Consider the following 20,363-nt stretch of genomic DNA (forward strand, 5'->3'; position numbering starts at 1 on the left):
ACACACGGTGCCTTGAGGTGTCCACGTCCGGTTTGAGCGTTTTCATCCGGTCTGGTCATCAGCTGGTTATGGTGCTGCAGGTCCGAAGCGCATCATGTAGTCCATTACGGCAGCGTCTTGTGCAGCGTCTTTGACTAAGGTTCTCCAAGAGCCGCGTAACAGTCGCAGCTGAGCAACGCGTCCCAGGTGTACCAGACCCCGTGTGCGCAGCGAGCATGCGCCTCTTTGGCTGTTTAACGCTACAGTGTAGGCTATAATGAAAGGGAAGGAAAAAAAAAAAAACACATCCACGGGACGGGATTGGCGTAACAACTACCTGTGGCACACAGACTAATATCTGGCAGTGAAAAATTGATTTACATTCGCCGTACATGTGCTGCAGGTGCATATTTGCATGATGTATCCAAACTACCTGCTAAACGCTGGCAGAACCTTCAGGTCATATGAAAAGGATTGTGGTATAGCATTTTACTGTTTATACAAACGCTCAACTATGATGGGCCAAATGGTAGCTTCACTTTATTTGATTATGTGTGCACACGAAGTCTATTCTGGGTTGAATGAACAACTGGATTTAATAAACAAATGTATGATTTTTTTTATTTTTTATTTTTGGGTGTTTGTGCTTCTTTATTAGAAAGTAGAACTATGCGAAACATTGTCCTGTTAAAAACCAAATGATGGTCCAGATAATGACATCTCACTGCAGAATGCTGTGGTAGCCATGTTGTTTTTTTGCCTTTCTTGCCTTTTGAATAAATTACCAACAGTGTCACCAGCAAAGCATCCCCACACACTGCCACACCTCACTCCTCGTGCTTCACAGTGGTAGCACGCGCGTATAACCTGTCACCCACAGAGACATGGCAGGTGGAAGCAAAAGTCAGGCCTAGACCAAGTGGCGTACGCTTCTTTTTCTCAGTAGAGACTTATTTGCAGCAACTCTAGCATTGGATTCTTGCAGTCTGCTTTGTTAGCAGTTGATGTTGAGATGTGTCTACAACTTGAACTCTATGAAATGCTTCATGTGAGCCGCACAGCGTGAGGTGAGGTGAAACTGTGGTTTCTGAGGCTCTAATGAACTTATCGTCTGTCTTCCTTTTTGCTCACGAGAGACAGTTTCATCGGTGTTTGATGGTTTTTGTCACTGCACTTTGAGTATACATTCAGAGTTTTTGATATTTTCGTGACTGGCTGACCCCTGTGCTTTAAAGTAATGGACTGTTGTTTCTCCTTACTTAGTTCTTTCTAAAGAACTAAGTTCTTTCTAAAATATGAATTAGAAGTGCGTTAGAATGTTCACAGTATCCCACTGTGCTCCCTCTCACAACACAACTGATGGCGTCAAAAGAAGGCGCAAAGAAAGTGAGAAATTCCACAAATTCACTCTCACGAGGCACGCCTGTTAATTGAAAACCATTGCAAGTGAGGTGACTACTTTGTGAGGCTGATTTAGAGAATGCTATGAGTGTGCAGAGCTGTCATCAAAGCAAAAGGTGTCTACTTTGGAATTGGAAGTTTAAAATAACTTTTGCTTTGTTATTCACTTTTAAAAATACATTTTTTCAGAATTAACCCTTTATGGGGAAAGGAGTCATATATAGCATTTTAAATTGCACCACTGTGCATGTCAGTGAGGTTTAGAAGCATGTGGTTATCATTCAGCCAATCAGAGAAGATCAATGAAACATTTTCAGGTCAAATCAGGGTCTAATGTAGTCTTCGGGATCCACCTCTGCGTGAACGCTGAGCATAACTGCTTTATTAGGTACCACAAAGAAGAGGCCTAATGTTGTCTAAAGTGATAAAGTGTATATCGACAAATGCCTGAATCAGCACTTATGTTGGAACAGTCTAAATACATGTTTACATTTGTTTACCACTTAAGGGCAAAAAATCATTCATGGTTAATTCATTAATCTTGATTTTTAAAAATTAAAAAAAAAAAATTCACAAAAGTAAAACAGTTTTGTGGTGCCCTAAAGTAAAGTATTTCAATGATTTTATAATAATTTTATGTTGTAAAACATCACACACACATCTGTATATAGATATGTATATATATATATGTGTGTGTATACACACACACACACACATATACATATATATGTATATATATATATGTACATTGCTCCTACATTATGCAATTCTAAAAGGACAATCAAGGTACCCACTGATAAACATCGCAGACAGACGTACGTGACTTCGTACGTGACTACGAATGACGGACATGTCCGACGAACCAATGGGACACGAGCCTGGCAACAGGTTACGGCTGAATCCTCGGGGCGGGCCAATAGGAAGACGGGGGAGGCGGGACATTGAGGGAGTCGCGTTACGTTAATGTTTTGCGTGGAGCGATGCACGTTTGGTTGAGCTTTGAATGAGGGGCCATCATCCCGGCGGCTCGGAGGTGGAAAACAGAGTTTAAAGTCTCCCTGCGTGCGATTTAAAATGAACAAGCAGGCTTTTCCGACGGGTGCCTGAGTGACCGTTCAGCGCCATTTCGTCGTCTCCCCGTTGGGTAAGTGTGCTCTAAAACTGTGAATTTGGTTTGATATGTTAGCGACACAAAAAAAAAAAAAAAAAAAAAAAAAAAACATGCAGCGGACCTGTTTATTTGTCTGTGACACAAAGTAGCAAGCTTGCTAGCGGATTTTTTCGCACTCTTTTTTTTTTGGAGGCGAGGAGAGGGGGAGGAGGAGGCGGCGGAGGAGGAGGAGGAGAGGGGGGAGACTATCAGTCATTTCAAGACAAAAGAAACGTGAATATTTTCGCTGTTATCGCCACATTACGGCAAATGACGCCCAGCTGTGAAATGAACTCGCTTTGTGTGCCTTGTCAAAGTCTACGTCCTCCTCGGCTGCTCAGAATCGCCGTTTGCAGCGTTATTCTTCACGCCGTATCTTGTTAGGTGTTCTCGGAGAAGAAGTAACCCGAACGCACACACACACACACACACACACAAGTCGAGACGTCGCAGACAAAATAACGTGGCTTGTTTTACGCACGAGACCCCAATAGCCGTGTCGGAATTTCGAGTTCACGTGCATCTGTGTGCCATATCAGCACGTTTCTGTGCTGCTGGCTCCTTCACTTGCATTGAGACTTTCTGAAGTCTCCCACACACACGACAGCGTTTTGTCTCTGGCATCATCAACAGCCAGGGGTTATTGTTGTTTCAGGAAATCTTTTCCCTTTTCCTTTGTGTACGAAGAATTGACCCGATCCTCAATTCCAAGTTGTTTTTTTTTAAAACCAAACAATCACCAGATTAGTCATAACCTCAATCGGTCTATTGAAACACGTAAAATCCCTTATTTACTAACGTGCCGGGATCAAATGATTTTCCTTGAAGCAGCCACTGCAGCTTTTCTTAAATGTTTATACGCTATCAAACATACACAAGTGCTAAAACTGTAGTTAATCATTTTCAGGAATGGCCCGAGTCTCTCTGAAAGCCTTTCATACTGTACTATTAGTAAGCAGTCCAAGGGTTAATCCTGTGAAATTAATTCTTAGAAGGAGCTTGGACTTTCAGAGTAAAATACAGAGGACGGTTATCCCTTCCTCCCCGGCAAGAACTCTGCATCAACCAATACTTCTATGCGTATTTCAGTCCCACTGATCAATAGTGTTGCGGCGCTAACCTAAAGAGCGTGTGTTTTGGCGAGACTGCGTCCGTGCAAAAGATGCACTTTCAAATTTCATTTAGTAATTCAATCGCGGTGCTCTCCGTCGTCCGGCCCCTGTCTGCGTTTGCCCTGCCCGGGCATGTGTGCTTCCATGAGTGGTCTCCAGAAAATGGATCTTGGCAATAAAACGAGCTCTAATATAGGATAAGGTTACGTTTGCAAGCCGGAGCTCACGTCGGCACCCAGAACTAGTTTAGTGTGCGTTGTTGTTATTGAATACAACTAGCTGTACATTCTTGTTTTATATATATATTTTTTTTATAAACTATGATTCACCTGCCAAAATAAAGGTGAGGGGGCACTGTTAGGTTGAGGAAAGGTTCAGCAGGAGGTGTGAATGGGGTTATGTGATAAGGCCTTAAGACCCTGCTACTGACCAGGGTTTAACACTGCACAGTTTTCTTATGAAGAGGCGAACATTGGTTTTGTTTATAGGATTAGCGATGGATTTAGCACAGAGACTCGCATAGATTTGCGACCTTGAACGTACAATAAGCCACAACATTAAAACCATCAGCCTATTAGGTGCGCGGGTCGCCCTTGTGCTTCCACAACAGCTGCAGCCCATTGTGTCGTGACGCGGGACCTTTCGGGATGTCCTGTCAGGTGTGTGCACTGCGACGCCGGCTTCGGATCCTTTGATTCCTGCCGGTTGCGGGGTCTGACCTCTGCAGATCAGGCTCCAGTTGGTGTTTTAATGCTCGATCCGACTGGGTTCTGGGAAGTTCGGAGGTCTCGTCCACGTCTCGTCTCGTCTCGTCTCGTCTGCTGCCCTCAAATTGAATTCATGCGCTTGTGGTTACGAGATGGGAAGTTGTGTACACCTTGAGTATTCCGCATAGAAAATTACAGGGACTTACTGCAAGAGGTGGCCATTCATGTAAAATTTACTTGTAGACGGTAAACACAACACCACTCCGAGGCACCAAATGCTCCTCGAGCCATTCGGTTGCAGCTTTTGGAGTGTGGCGTGAGGGGAGTGGTAACATCTACATGAACGCCAGGACCCTTGTTACCCAGCAAACCACTTTGTTGTAACAAGCATAATTCACTTCACCTCCCAGGACTTCAAAAGTTGTGGTTAATCAGTTTCTCTCTTCTCCATAATAAAGAACCCTATTAACTCTTAACGCGTCTTCAGTGAGCTTTAAAAGTTGACCACATAAAGACATTAAACAATTTGTGTGCCACGGATCATCATGACCTTTCTTAGTTTGGGATTAAACTCAGTAATTACACAGCAAACATGTCTCAGACGTTTGGTGTAAATTGTAAAATGCCAGTTAATGATATATGATATGTGTCACCCCGTTGCCTCTAATTAAACCAAGATTCTGTAATTATACCATTAATCTGTTCCATTTAACCGTCAGTGATGTTTTCACATATGTAGAGATGTGTCACATGCTCGAATGACATCACCAAAACTATAAAACGAGAATAATTCAATGTAGCATGTCAGGGTAGTGTCGATATACAGTATGCTTTCAGTGAAAGGAGTCTGAAAATAAGGTCACAGGAGCTTATCAAATGGAAGTGGTTTTGAAAATCGAAGAGATGCAGTTTGTTGTTATTAGGAAGTCAAAGGAATAAGTCTGACAGACAGAATCACAGTTAGTGCTTCAAAACTGCATAAAAGGTGTCGTGCTTTGACTGCCTGTTGGGTTGATACGTATGGATTTTTGTGTATAGCGGGAGAGTTGGCAGCAGGTAGCTATGATAGAAATCATAGTCATGGCTCTTGGCAAATGCAGTGTGCGTGTGGGCATAATTGATGTCATCGATTGCAAAAAAAAAAAAATGGTATATGCCACGGTATACTTATAACTGTCACTTTTTCTGTTCAAATGTTGACATTTGCTTTCTCTCTCTCGTCTTTCTTAGGTTTCTTTAGATGTGCTCCTCTCCACTGCCTACGTTTTGTGCTTCTCCTGTTCCCTCCTCAAGACCAATGCCTTAGTTCTGATTAATCTTTACTGAGAAATACACATACACATTCTGTTTACAGTTTATTTAATTCTCCATAGGAACGGAGGCCAGTCACTTGTGTAATTCTTCAGTCCATCTCATTTTTTTTTTTTTTTTTTTAAACTTTAAACCAGATTAGAAGAGGCATTCGAACACTTATAGGTCTGCATAAACGTAAATAAGCCACCATGTCCTCCATCCTTCCCTTCACTCCCCCTGTCGTGAAACGCCTCCTGGGATGGAAGAAGACTCCGGCAGGTAGCGGGGGAGCAGGAGGGGGAATCGGAGGAGTTGGGGAGCAGAACGGAGGAGGGCAAGAGGAGAAATGGTGCGAAAAAGCCGTAAAAAGCCTGGTGAAGAAGCTCAAGAAGACGGGACAACTGGATGAGCTTGAGAAAGCCATCAGCACGCAGAACAGCAACACAAAGTGTGTCACCATACCCAGGTGAGATGAAGACACAAAGAGATGTGGCACTTCTATGTCTTTCTATATTTGTATTTTACATGCACACACTAACATAAGCTATGTGCGGTGAGATATTTAAAGCTCGGTAAACTTCAGAGTCAGCCTCATGCACACACCTGGACACAACATGCACTAGCACACGTGTATATCTGCACAGACAGCAAGTTTGTTGTGTAAGGCGCTTGCACTTTCGCACATTTGAGAGTCTGGAGTCTGCAAATGTACCGCCTTATTTTTGAAAAATCAACACTTATTAAACGATCGATTCTTCGCGCACTAACGCGCTTCCACACAAAAAACACATCCGCAGTCAGCAAGCAATGGTACGCCACAATACCACCAGTTCCGATGAGCTCAGCAAGGTGTGCATTAAGACACATGAAAGTCAGAAAGAGGGTGACAGGCACCCACATGTTTGCACAAAGAAAACTCTTCGTTTTGCAACTGCAGGTCCACTTCCCCATTATGTTGTGCCATAGGTTAGCAAGGCAGCAGAAGTGAAACCTGATTGGAGGAAACAGATGTCCTGCACATGATGCCAGCCGACTGCATGTCGAAGCTTTATGCAGAAAACCCAACCATGCGTTAGCAGCGTGTACAGAGTTGTTGATGGTTTGTTCTATTCTGATCATTCCCCGAAAGTGCAGCAGGCTGTGATTGGATTTTATTTACCCTAACAATTACAAACATCTAAACCTAGCTCTGGTTATTATGTGATATCGTTGACAACCCATGGTGGTTTAAATATCTTGAAGCATTTAATGAGTTTATCACAAATTCTAATTTTGATTTGTATTCAGTTGTATTGTTGAGACGGTGTGGTTTAAATGTTGTGAGTCAGATCTGTGTGCTTCTGAGGGAATGCTAAATGAGACTTGAGCTAGATGCTGGTGTGCTTAACTAGTGGCACACATGTGAGCACCACCTGACAAAAGCATGAATGACTAATTGAATAGTTTTTTTTGCATCAGTACTTGGCAATGGCCACTCGACTTAATGAAGTGCTTTATGGCTCAATCTAGTCTCAAGAAATTATATCGGTGCACCATTATTCGGAAGTAAACTCTACAAAGCCGGTAAGCTTACGTTAGTTAGGTTTCGGTTTATTAACCAAAATGTTCAAGGAAGGAAACGAAGAAGAAGCTGACGGCCAAAATCAATTTAGCATGTTTTTTTGTCCGTTTCATATTGAGCTTCGAGTATCCATTTTGGCCAACAGACACCTAAGACAAAACTGTAGTCTAGATGTAATGAAACGTAGCAGCATGCAAATGATATAATACTTGTTAATTCAAGTAGCTGTGCGGTGCAGTGTGATGTAGGATGTATGAAGTTGTTATTGTGAAGAATGTCTTCTCATCACTTCAAAGCTTTTGCAAAGGAGCAAAGACACGGTGGTGGGAAAAAAAGCCTGTAAACACCTTGACCTCATATTCCACCAGCGCTTTGCATATATTCATTTCACAGACTTGTAAATAAGTCTTCTTGTAGAAGATCCTATAGATACTGTGTCAAAATGATTTGCTCTCACCCACACACACACACACACACACACACACACACACACACACACACACAGAGTGTCACAGTTTCTTTATAATTCCAAAGTTTAAATAATATAAATAGACCCATGCAAAATCCCATCCATCTGATTCCTTGCTCTGCACTAATGTCAGCCACAACTCCAGCACACCTGGCTTGGCCTTTCTTTGACCGTCACATTCATCACCACGCGCCCGGTTAATTTTTGACTAATAGGAACAAAATGGGAAATCAAGGCCTCATTTACATGTGGCATTACAATGTGACCTAGGTAAATGTGGTATGCATGCGGCTAGACAGTCGGGCACTTTACTTGGATGTCGAGCATTGTAAAGACCTCTTTTTTTTTTTTTTTTTTTCTACGCATTTTTGTGACACCGGTGAGAAACTATTGAGGTGACAGGAAAAATAAACAAGGCTATCAGATTTGGTGCTGCTTATGTTCTGTGCGTGTTTACCTTTCCTTTATTATGTAGAAGTTCTCATTCAAGGAACATGTCCACATTTCCTCCGCGAGAACTTTCCCCAGAAACATCCTATGTTTATCCTATGTTTCCACCATGGGAACCGGCTTCCAAATTATGTTTCAGGGAAATAGTTTTACTCTCTAAAATAGCATAGTTTGCAAAGCTGGCAGACTCGGCAACAACAGTCTCTTGATTGGGCTGCCCTCCGTGCACCTCGCTGATAACTGCCACCTACTGGATTAGAGTGCACAGCGTTTTTGTAAAGCCACGTGCACAAATGACATGTTAGACATCACAAACCGATCTTTCCCTGTCTTTGTAGGTCTGACGATTTTATTTCTGTTAAGTTCATAAGTCTTGGTGAAAATGAGACGTAGGATGAGTCTGTTTTGGTGGGTGGATAGTTTCTCAGTAATGCTGGTTATCTTGATTGAAGTCAAACAGATATAATCACATTATGCCGTAAATGCATATGTGGTTATTCCTGTAGAATGGCATAAACCTTGTGTGAACAGGGTACATAATTTAATGTATCTGTTATATAAGTGAACCGGCGCTTACTCAGGTCAGCTCAGTTCAGAGCGATACAATGGGGCAGCTTGTGCTGCTTGTAGCTTCCAGTGTATGAGAGTAGTGTAAATAAAGTATGAACCAGGGTGCTGCTGGAATAACATGTAAGCTCAAATGAGTAATTGAACGTTGGCGCATGGTATACGTTTATCCTAGCTGAAAGGGCAGCAGCATACATCACAAGATATGTGTCTGAGCTGAACGTCACATCTGAAACTTGCCCGGTTGTTGTGGAAAGTAGGGCCGTTCCAGGCCTCTATCTGTTCCTTTCACTCGGAGGAATGTAGACTAGATAGGAGCTCCTGAAGTGCTGCTGATAAGGTCATGGTAAGACATTTACTTGAACACGACTCCTGTCCTCAGTCTAAGAGGTTATCCTGCTACCTGGTGGTTTTGTGTTTCTCCTCATCTCTGATTTTAATTTTTGACTGTTCTGTAGAGAGGACTATCAGGAATCCACAAGTACTTGAAAATAGACGATTAAGTGCTTTTCTGTTTATACATGTACTGTATAAACCCATGTTTTTATAATTAAGCAGCAGTGGATTAAATGAGTGCAATTTGTGGCTGATTGAATTTTTTTTACCCCTTTATTCTTCATGGGTTTTCTTATAGCTTGGTTCAAATCGTCACATTTGGGGCAACACTACCACGAGGGGCAGAATGTATTACTTGAAAGTACACAATCGTTTTCAGGAGATAGCATTCCAGGCTTTTGATTCATTGCTCACTTCCCTTTGAAGGCAAGGAAGTAAGGCTGATAAAGGCTTCAGATAAATTGTTGTCTTCTTTGGTGCGGAGAGGGGCGAAGGATGTCAGAACGGTGTCTGGATGATTGAGGCGATAGCAGGTGTAGGGCTTTGTAGATTTCTGTTAGATTGGAGGTGATAAATGTGTCAGAGAAGACGCTGCAACAGCTCAGCTTTGTTTGGAGATCGTGGGCACGGGTCGCGCTTTCAGCGGGGATGGAAATCTGAATGACTTCAGACAGAGAGAAGCTTTTAGGAATAGTTTACAGCAGCTCCGAGTGAAAATATTCTTGCAGCATTTTGACAATAATCTAATTTGACTCCTATGTGAACCACTTTAAATTACAATTCTGGCTTTTAGCCTCCATCCACAGTACTTTAAAGGGCAAGCAGACGAAGACCCACAGTCGTGCTCAGACAGGGAGCTTTTGACAGGCAGACACTGTAGTGATTGTACTCTTGACCATTAAGTGCGAACGGAAGAAGGCAAATCGTTATCTGTGTATGGAGATTGCATACTTGGGGCTTGTAGTTGTAGGTTTCTGTGCGTAGGTTGATAAGTGTTGAGAAAGAAAGCATTGTACAGACGAGCATGGCAATTACTTTGCACTGATCTCGCCACAGAATCTCCTCTCCTCTAACACACGGAGAAAAATCAGAAAAAATCAGGATGTGTGCTTTCTCCAGTCAAACACGCGTCGTATGTACATAACACACATTAGTGTCTGTTTTTCTGTTATGTTTCAACACATTTTGTCGTCTATTGATTGTCCTTAGTTTTTCATTAACATATCATTGTTGTGTAGATGCATATACATTCTGTGTTATGTATTTATTCACTCCATACATTCATGTCTTATAAATAATGTGCAGAAGAGTTTTTTTTTTTATTACTTTTTTTAATAAATAATAAATGTTTTAGTGCTTGAATGTTCAGTAACAAAGACCACGCTGTAATTGATGCAAGGAAGCGAACTTGCCGACAGGAACTGAGGGAAATCTATGGAGGGATGCAGAGATGTGTGATCGTCTTTAAACGCGAGGAACCCAGAGAGACGAAGGGTTGGGGCACATCTCAGGAAGCTTTGGCTCCTTGTTCCCCTGGATTCCTGTAATAGAATGGAGAGGAAGCAAATTAAGAGAGAAAAGAGACACGACGTGAGATGTGGTCCTGTTACTGAACTTATTTACCTCATAAAGTCGACAGAGCAACTCCATTATTATTCTTCATGAAATGTTTTAGTTGATTTTAGATCATAAATGTGTCCTAGTTTTCAACAGTCCACCATATGTCGTCGTTCTGCATCATCTGACTGGTCCAACTGTACTGGATGTGTCACATGATCATCTGTCACGCAGTTAGTCTTTTACTGGAAAGCCGCTCTTTCATTGTGCCACTAAGAGACCAACTGTACACATTTGTGATTTCATCGTACTAATTTGGTATGGAACACTTCATGTTTACCATCTGTTTGCTTTTATTTTTATCCTTTTTGCATTTGTCTTGTGTGCGTGTGTACATGTGTGTGCATGTCTTTTTGGGTGTGTGTGCGTGTGTGTGTGTTTGACCGTTTGTAGCAATTGCTCAGACCTTTGGGGTCTAGGCTCAGGCCACACGATAGAGCAGTGGGACTCTGCAGGCATGTACGGATACCCTGACCACAGCAGGTGAATACACTCACATGCACACAACTACACAAGGAGGTAACAAACACTAGCATTACACATCTCTTTGTTTCTGGGAAACTTCTTTGTAATAATACAACTAAATTGTGTGTGTTTTTAGTCTAGTTTGAGTTTGGTTGCCGAGTTAGTTTCCTGTAAATCAACGTGCCTTGGTAAACACTATCAGACTACAAACTCATGAAAGCACAAAGACTTAGATAGACTTTAATGATCCACAAGCAATTTCCCTTGTGGGTCATTAAAGTCTAAGTCTAAGAAGTGGGAACGTCATTGAGATGTTGGTTGTTCTCCTTCTGAACCCTCTCAGGTCGCTGGACGGGCGTCTTCAGGTGTCTCATCGTAAGGGGCTGCCCCACGTCATCTACTGCCGCCTGTGGAGATGGCCTGACCTTCACAGCCACCATGAGCTGAGGGCCATTGACACCTGCCAGTATGCATTCAACCTCAAGAAGGATGAAGTGTGCGTCAACCCCTACCATTACCAGAGAGTGGAGACGCCAGGTAGCGGGTCTTGATAGTTGCATTTGCTGAGAACTTATAGGCAGAAGTGTTGTGGCAAATATATTATTTCAGATGTAAAGCATCCAGCTTATTCTGTGGAAAAATAGTCGAAATGTGTGTATTAAAAGTGCAATATTGGCAAAAGCGTACGTTCGTTTTGAAAACCAGTTGTATTATTAATGCACTTTTGATTTGTGGATCAAATCAGAATTTGTCAGTAACTTTTCTCTTCAGTGCTGCCGCCGGTGTTGGTGCCACGTCACACAGAGATCCTGACAGAGCTTCCACCTCTAGACGACTTCTCCATCCCTGAAAACACCAACTTCCCTGCAGGCATAGACCCTCCTAATAACTATATACCAGGTCTGTATGCGGCGCAGGAAATGAAGCTTTTTCATGCTGGTGTTTTCTGCCACACAAGCCGGCTAGATATGTTTTAATAGAATGTGGTGAATGTAATAACTGCAGTCTCTGTGGTTATGGGTAAGCTGCAGGTTGGGTACAGACTTGACAGCCAAATAGGGCGTTACTATTTCAGTCCTTTCTTACTATGCAGCAAAACATAGCGTGCTGAAAATGTGTTCTTATTCCATGTTTTCTTTACAGACACTCCTCCTCCTGGCTACATGAGTGAAGATGGAGAAACCAGCGACCAGCAGATGAATCAAAGTATGGAATCAGGTAGATTAGCTGAGTGCTACTGTACATGCTGCTGTGTATCACAGTCCTTGGGTGGGAAGCAGCAGAAGACTCATGTTTCCATCTTTGTTTTGCAAACACCTCGTCACTACACAACTTACCATAGGAGAAAAAAGTCCAGTTGACTGAAAACCCAATCGATTTTTTAATTCTAGTATGATTTCCATTTATATTTGCATCCATGTATCGACCAGATTGCTATGCTAAGTACAGCACTACTATACTCTACCTATTTTGCTTGTCTTTGTCTTTCCCACCACTGCAACAAGGGTCAGAAGATTAGTTTGGTTTTAAGATAAATTTTTGCAACCTTACACTCATTTGCTGACAGGGCTACATTCATTATAGCTGTGACTATATTAACTCGCATTAAGAAGCATCAATTCATCAAATATGAAACATGGTGTAATGTGTTCTCTTTTTTTTTTCTCACCAGGCTCACCAGCAGAAATGTCACCAAGCACCCTCTCGCCTGTCAGTCATGGCCTGGGTAAGGTTCACAGCATTTCTGTGGCTATTTTCCCTCAGTCCATTTGCACCTCAGTGTATCACACTGAAGAGGATCTAATAAAGGAAAATGTCATATTGAAAATGGGCCACAATTTTGGCACTCAGGTGAATAGAAACATGGAGTCGGTTAAGGATTTGAGGACCTGTATATTATTTCACCCATGTTTTTGTTTTGTTTTTTCCAGACCTTCAGCCTGTTACCTACAGCGAACCAGCTTTCTGGTGCTCTATAGCCTACTATGAGCTAAACCAGCGGGTCGGGGAGACGTTCCACGCCTCGCAGCCGTCTCTGACCGTTGACGGCTTCACCGACCCCTCCAACTCTGAACGCTTCTGTTTAGGGCTTCTCAGCAACGTCAACCGAAACGCGACTGTCGAAATGACGAGGAGACATATAGGTACGAGCGCGCCCACGTCTGCCCACGCGCTGAGATGTGCAGTCGCTGTAATGACTTCATTTGTTTAAGAGTTTCAGAGCATGCGCTGCAGCACTTCACTTCACCACGGCAGCCTTTCTCAGATCTGCGACAGATGTGTAACGTGTAAACAAGCTCTGAGATGAAATGATTTTCTTCCTCTTAGGTCGTGGCGTGAGGTTGTATTACATAGGAGGGGAGGTGTTCGCCGAGTGCCTGAGCGACAGTGCCATTTTTGTCCAGAGTCCCAACTGCAACCAGCGATACGGCTGGCACCCTGCCACAGTCTGCAAGATACCACCAGGTTGATACACACACACAGCACTGACAAAAAAAATCCCCTACCAGGTTTGATAACAAGAGACCTCTCTGAATTGATGTTAATTGTTTCAAAGTGCACCGAGCACTGAGAGAAGCTTATGGGGACAATAACGATCCTGACTGATGTGCAAAAACCCAACTTGTATCACCTGCGTTTTATTGTTAAAACGAAGCTCGAGGGAACGCGCTAAGAGCCTCCACAATGTGACAGTTTTTCTCAGACACTCACCCACACGCTGACTCATCTGTACCCATGTAAGTTTGAACATTTCATTCCCGGCCAAATGAGCAGTGCGAACAGTATCATTAGCGGGGAGCAGAGCTGCGCCGAAACGCGACACAAGGATCTCGTAGACGTCCAGGGGTCGCACATGTCCGCCTCGTGGAGAATAATCACCGACACGCGATACGCCCACGCGTCACAAAAGCCTCTGCTCGGTGCGTTTCGGTCGTGCTCACAGAAGCGGGAAAGTGAAATCGCCCAGTTTTGAAGTCACAAGTTTTGGACACGTTATGCGGTGAAGTAATGGTTGACTATGGCTACATTCATACACACAAAAACAACTTGTGTATTAGACTTAAACCGAAATAAATCAGAGAGTCTGTGTGCACGGTTGTCCCTGCTGCTACGCATATAGAAGGAGATGATGTACATCTATAAACACTCTTTATGGTAGGGGTGACTAATCATGCTTTGGACTTTTTTTCTGTTCTAGGCTGTAATCTGAAGATTTTTAATAACCAGGAGTTTGCAGCGCTGCTGGCCCAGTCAGTCAATCAGGGTTTCGAGGCAGTTTACCAGCTAACCAGGATGTGCACCATCAGAATGAGCTTCGTTAAAGGCTGGGGAGCAGAGTACAGGTGAGTTACGCTCCTAAGAACGTCACCGTCTTTTACTTTCATCCGTAACAAATGCAGGGCTGTAGAGTTTCTGTCAAAAGAGAGAGAGCTGCACAGTGAAATTTAACTTTCACTGGTGTGTCCTGGTGACATAATGACTGCTTTTTGTTGTTTAAAGTTTTGATTGTTGGAAAGTAAAAATGAAGAGAATGCTCCATTGTTTTAACTTCTCATCTGGCCGTCCACAATTGCATGTTGCTTGTACGGTTTTGCTTCCTCCTGCTTGGAAAGTTCAGTGCTATCAGGATGGTTTGCAAACACTTGGTATTTATTTTACTTGCATCTGTGTACAGTCCACTGATTGGGCAGTTCTTAGATTTGATTGGTTTTCTCCAAACATTTCTTTTTGTAAATGCTGGTGTGACTCCGTCTTAACATTGTTTATTTGGTTGTGTGAGCGTGTGGTTTATTATTTCTTAGGTTGAAGTTTGGTTTGAATTAAAGGTAATTTTTTATATTATTATAATTCACCGTGACATGCAGCGCTATAATAAATATGCTTAAGGCTGCGCTGTGTTGTTTGTAGTTTGGCGACACAAAGATGGAGTAAAAACTCAACCATCAATTTGATATTGCTTTGAATATAGAAATAATAATGGATATTTTCAGTCTCTCCAGTAAGACTTCTTACTACTTGATGTTGCATTGCAGATAAAGTGTCTTAGAGAATCAATGTTATTTCTGTCTCACTGATTCTGTTTTGTATCTTGGGGGCCCCTCGCTGCATCCCTCTTAACCTTAGGTTACCTGCATGTGGAGAGGCAGGGAGGTCCCACCATGATGTGTCGTGATGTTTGCTAAAGAATCAGTTTATCTTCTACCCTCAGATTTAAAATTCAACTCTTCATGAGCCCTCATAAAACCTGACATGATCTCATTTAACAAGTAGTTTTGCTGCTAATTGACTGTAACATCAGTTGAACTAGATGGTTATTAGTCCCACCTGCTAATTGTACTAAGTACAGCTGTAGTGCACATCTCCACATCATAATGCAAGCAATGCAAACAAATGACAGTTTTAGCTTGTCCGTGGTCTCATCTGCACTGCTTTTTGTGTGAAATTGTATTATATCCATGCTTGTGTTCATAAAATGTCAGAGAGCATTTGTCTGTGCCTCTGTGACCATCCAGCCATCCGTCCAGCAAACATCTGTGTTGTAGTGCCCCAGGAGCCAGACAGCAGTGTTGGTGTTTGTGGGTGTGTGTTGGCTTGTCCTCACTGGTCAGAGTTAAGCTGGTGTGTAACCTGTCTACTTATCAGCTAGTGTGTCTGCTGGGTGTCTGTGGAGCCAGGGCCAAGTGTGATTGGATCAGAGAGTAGTGGGCCGTTTGATGTCCGGTCAGATGCAATGCAAACTCTTCTTCATTTCATTAGTTGTAAATCAGTGAATACTGTTGTAGATCATTATCTATCAGCACTACTGATCACTCACTCTATAGTCAACCTAATTTACCACAGGTTTCCCCCTTCCTTACATTTATTCTATATTTTATCCCTGCAGGCGTCAGACAGTAACCAGCACTCCCTGTTGGATTGAACTTCATCTCAACGGCCCCCTCCAGTGGTTGGATAAGGTGTTGACCCAGATGGGTTCACCCTCGGTGCGCTGCTCCAGTATGTCCTAAACCAGGTCCTGCTGTTTCTGAAGCTAATTCAAATGACATTTCACAGTGCTTGAACAGTATGTCCTAAACAAGACCACCATGCAGTCTTAAATGATGTACTAACAAAAAACAAAACACACAAAAAAAAAAAACAACCTAATGGACCTGGAGGAAAAGAGAATGATGTCGCGAATGGACAATAGTGGAATGTTAACAGAGAAGTCACTGTGGACCGGGCTCTGTTGGATCAACGCGTGGCTGACGTTATCGTCGACCTAATAATTGAGATCACCCTGCAATATAAAGACGACAAGGCAGTGATGTCATAACGGACGAACCCAAAGCAGGACGGAGATTTGCCGTTTCTCCTCGGACGACGCAGCAGCAGCTTTGGGAGTCGAGCATGTGACCTCCCCGTTACTGGGCACGTCGTCCCAACCACTCGTTCAGCTCCACTACCTGCTCAACACAGGACAACTTTGTTTCAGTGTTAATATTTCCGTTTACACAAGGTTGACCAACAGTAGCACTGGCTCATGTTGAAGCAAAGTCAGTTTCAGGCCTGGACATTTTTTTTTTTTTTACTTGGTTTTAGTGACCAAAACATCCATTTCATTTTATCTCTGACGTTCCTCTTTCTCTTCCAGCCAGCCCTGTGTTGTTGTGATCACTAACGCGACTCCACTGGACTGTACGGTCTTCATCTCTCTAATTAACCCAACATGCCCCACCTTCACATGATCCCTTGCACAGATACACTGTTAACACAGACACCACTTAACTTTGCTGTGGCGTAAAAGCTTCCTCTGAAAGAGTCGACTGATCCCTTTCAGCCGTGCGAGTGCGGTGGATCATGAAACAAAGAACTGTGTATTTTATTCTTCTGTGAGGAGTTTTGATTTTAACGTGTGATCAGTGATTACCTTTTAGAGATAATTGGAACTAATAAGAAAATCTCACAGCCAGAGGGTGTGACATGTAACCCCTGGAATATTTAGGTTGGCATTAAAAGTCAGCCACAGTCCCGTTAGCCCCTTCTTGTCTTTGAAAACCAGCAGTTTGTCCTTGCTCAGTTTCCCCCGCGCAGGGTCACTCATATTTGTATCATGTTATTCATGAAGAGGAGCTATTTGTTGGACTTGAGATCTACAGGATCAAAACTAAATGCAATGCTTCACCGATGCCTCCTTCTGTCAAACAGATAAAAAGATTAAAAAAAAAAAAAAACTATCCATCACCTATGTTTCACATATGTAGAGAATGCACAAGTCTCTCTTGATGCTGATGCACAGTTTTCCAATTATTGACATTTTATTGGTAGGAAAAGTCCTGGAGTGTTGGACTTTAATTTATAAAAAAATGGCTTCTATACTATACTTGCACTGCCCCAAAATTATGCACCCTTGAGAAAGTTGCCTTTGATGTAAGATACAGCGAGATATGCTTTGAATTGTACAGATAGGAATGTTAAAAAGCCCAATTGAACTCGAGATAATCACGAAAGAATCCCAATATTTTAGAATATTTTCTGTAAAGAGTCTGAATTGGCTTATTAAAGAGTCTCTCAAGCATTCATTTGATTGATTTTTAATGCGCCCAAATCTTTTTCAACTTGAAAGTATTTAAGCTTTAAGTATTCAAGATAGTTATACTACACAGTTATTACTTTCTTCACATGTTCTTTTAGCTACATTTTTGTATTTCCATGTATTTTTTATATATATATATAAATATATTTAAAATCTTCAAAGCTTTCTTCCTTTTTATTAGAATTCAATATTGTTTCTTAGAATATACCCTCTGTTGAAATGATTACAGCTTGACGATTTGTGACATGTATGTAGCATAGGATTACCACTGAAAACTGTTCTTTAGTTAGAGTAGCGTGCTCATCGACTGACGAGTTGCCACCCGCGTGTCTCCAAAACCATTCGGCTACGACAATTGGGGAATTTTTCGAATCTTCTGCTGTTATTGATCTTGAAAAAAAGGTAGTATCTTGCCTTCTTGTGACCAATTATTTTTCAGCTCTGGGGGTGTGACCAAAGACTGAGTGCAGGTATTGAATTTTTATTGGCTTAGCATTTAAATTAACCAATGTATTTTTTTTCGATGCAATTGCTCTGCGAATGAAGATGAATAACCGGCTGATGCTAAAATATGGTGAAGTAATGATTTGATCCAGCAGCCGTCATAGTTTTAACTGACATTGGAAGGTGAAATTGTTGAATTCTGTCTTATTTCACCAACCGAGGACATTCCAGTGTGCAGTTTCTAAGCTGCCAGTTCCAGTACTGCGCCCATCTGACTTTCATAACTCCATGTTTGTACACTGCTAATTTACTGTGAGTATGTTTACATGCACACATGACTTATCCCAGTGGAGGCCTCTGTACTGTAAGTGTATTCCTGACATGTTTGTGTTCCAGCTTTGAATACACGCAGACAACGTTACCATTAAATTGGGATTATAGGTGGGACATGTAAATATATGTTAATGGGACTCGGTGTATACTTCCCACGCTAGCTCGTGCTCTCACATTCCTGTCTCTCCAAACAAAACTGACGACGCGCACGTTCACACATTCACCTCTTTCTATCGGATTATTCACTACTGACGACTTGAGGCGAGGGAGTTGTACATTTAACCTGTTTGTTGTAGAACACGCAAAGTGAAAGATGAATGAAGGTTTAGTTTATCATTTTAAGGGCTGTTGTTTACTCGTGCATATTGTCAGCGTCCTGCAGAGACTTGCATTTGGAATCACACCGCTGTCGGATTGCGTTGTTTTCTACTATAGCACTGAAAGATTGACTTTTTTTTTTTTTTAATGAAAAACTCTTAAAACAAATGCTCGTCCTGCAGGACGACCTGTCTTTTTAATTTGAGCCGTGCGACTCATGAACTATACTTTTATCAGCATTCTAGTTCATACTCACTTGTGACCAGACTGAAACCAGCCAAATGAGGTGATGTTTGTCTCTGTATGTGTACTCTGTCCAACTGTCTTGTATTTTTGCTGGTGTCTTTTTTTTTTCCTCTTCCATTTACAATGGAAAACGTTGACTGGACTTACCGAGGTTTGCACACTTTGAAAACAAAAACTGTAGTGTTTCCTTGTATCCTTGATAACTCACATGTTTGTTCTATGCAGTGACATCAAATAGTTTGGACTGTATACACGCAAACGCATCCCCAATAACAATTCCACATAATGTCTTTTCTGATGGCTAGACATGCCGTTTTGTGCTCATTGCCAGGATCCAGCAAAAGCCTTTGCATCTGCTGTCTACATTTTTCTCTTTTGTTTTTCTTTTTTGAAATGTGTGCCACTTGTATCCCAAAACCAAAAAAAAAAAAAGCCCTTCTCACATTCTGAGGGAATATGAAACCAAATAAGGTTTCATGAAGGCTACTTCAAAACCCATTCTGAAGGTCCACATTCCTATTTACGGATCACATACTGTATTTTTTATTTTATTTTAATTTTAATTTTATTTTATTTTATTCTTGTGTGTGATGACAATTGTGTATCGCCAAAAAAGCCTCCTATTGGTGAATTCCTAGAAAGGTGGCTTTTTGGAGGAAGTGAAGTTTCTACATGTCACTAGTGATGTTATATGATGTCATATAGTTGTATTTTTATTTTACCATGCATACTGTTCCTTTTGCTTGCTACCAATAGAGCATACTCCATTAGACAGCGATCTGTTAGGATTTCTATCTTCTTCAAACACTGATGATCTTCATAGGCTTTCCAACTATCTTACATATTCAACTTCTTACAGTGTACACTAATAAAGCTGTTTTAATTCAATTGAAAATTGTGTTGCATGGCTGAATTTGTAAGGTTCAGGGACCACACATGATCTAACCCTGGCATCACAGAGGTCTATGTACATATTTGCAGTTAACAAGTAAGACAACGTCCCAAAGTCACACTCATAACAAGAGCATTACAGTAGGCTGCAACTTTTAATTAGAAACATCTGTGTTGTATCCTCTGATATCAGCTGAACATACTGTATATCTGTTAAGAAAAGAAGCTGACACTGCCCTATCAATTCACTCCAAAAAAAAAAAAAAACTCCAACACAACTTGTGTACATGAAATACTTGGCAATAGTAACATCAACAATAACCTGTAAAAGACTAGGAGCCAGTTAGGCTAATACAAGCTAATAAGGGGGATAATATATGGTTAAATAAATAATTAAATAAATAATATATTGACCTTCACAGAATAATAAACTACCTTCTGTAATTT

The 20,363-nt window shown here is 41.8% G+C and overlaps 1 protein-coding gene across 3 annotated transcripts; it reads left to right on the forward strand.

The window, feature by feature from the left end:
* Positions 1-2,342: 2,342 nt before the first annotated feature.
* smad2 (SMAD family member 2) lies at positions 2,343-19,913 on the forward strand. 3 transcript variants are annotated; one of them, XM_047569718.1, is made up of 11 exons: positions 2,343-2,524; positions 5,580-6,108; positions 11,036-11,125; positions 11,451-11,644; positions 11,879-12,007; positions 12,251-12,313; positions 12,780-12,833; positions 13,039-13,251; positions 13,436-13,573; positions 14,307-14,451; positions 15,993-19,913. In XM_047569718.1, exons 2-11 carry the CDS (start codon positions 5,852-5,854, stop codon positions 16,114-16,116), a joined length of 1,407 nt encoding a protein of 468 aa, XP_047425674.1. In that variant the 5' UTR covers positions 2,343-2,524; positions 5,580-5,851; the 3' UTR covers positions 16,117-19,913. The 3 variants fall into 3 exon arrangements, with proteins under 3 accessions (XP_047425674.1, XP_047425675.1, XP_047425671.1); XM_047569715.1 differs by having other exon boundaries at positions 2,344-2,524; positions 12,251-12,325; XM_047569719.1 differs by lacking the exon at positions 11,036-11,125 and having other exon boundaries at positions 12,251-12,325.
* Positions 19,914-20,363: the final 450 nt, after the last annotated feature.

This window comes from Mugil cephalus, chromosome 19 (genome assembly GCF_022458985.1).
Source record: "Mugil cephalus isolate CIBA_MC_2020 chromosome 19, CIBA_Mcephalus_1.1, whole genome shotgun sequence".
Taxonomy (NCBI): Eukaryota; Metazoa; Chordata; class Actinopteri; order Mugiliformes; family Mugilidae; genus Mugil; species Mugil cephalus.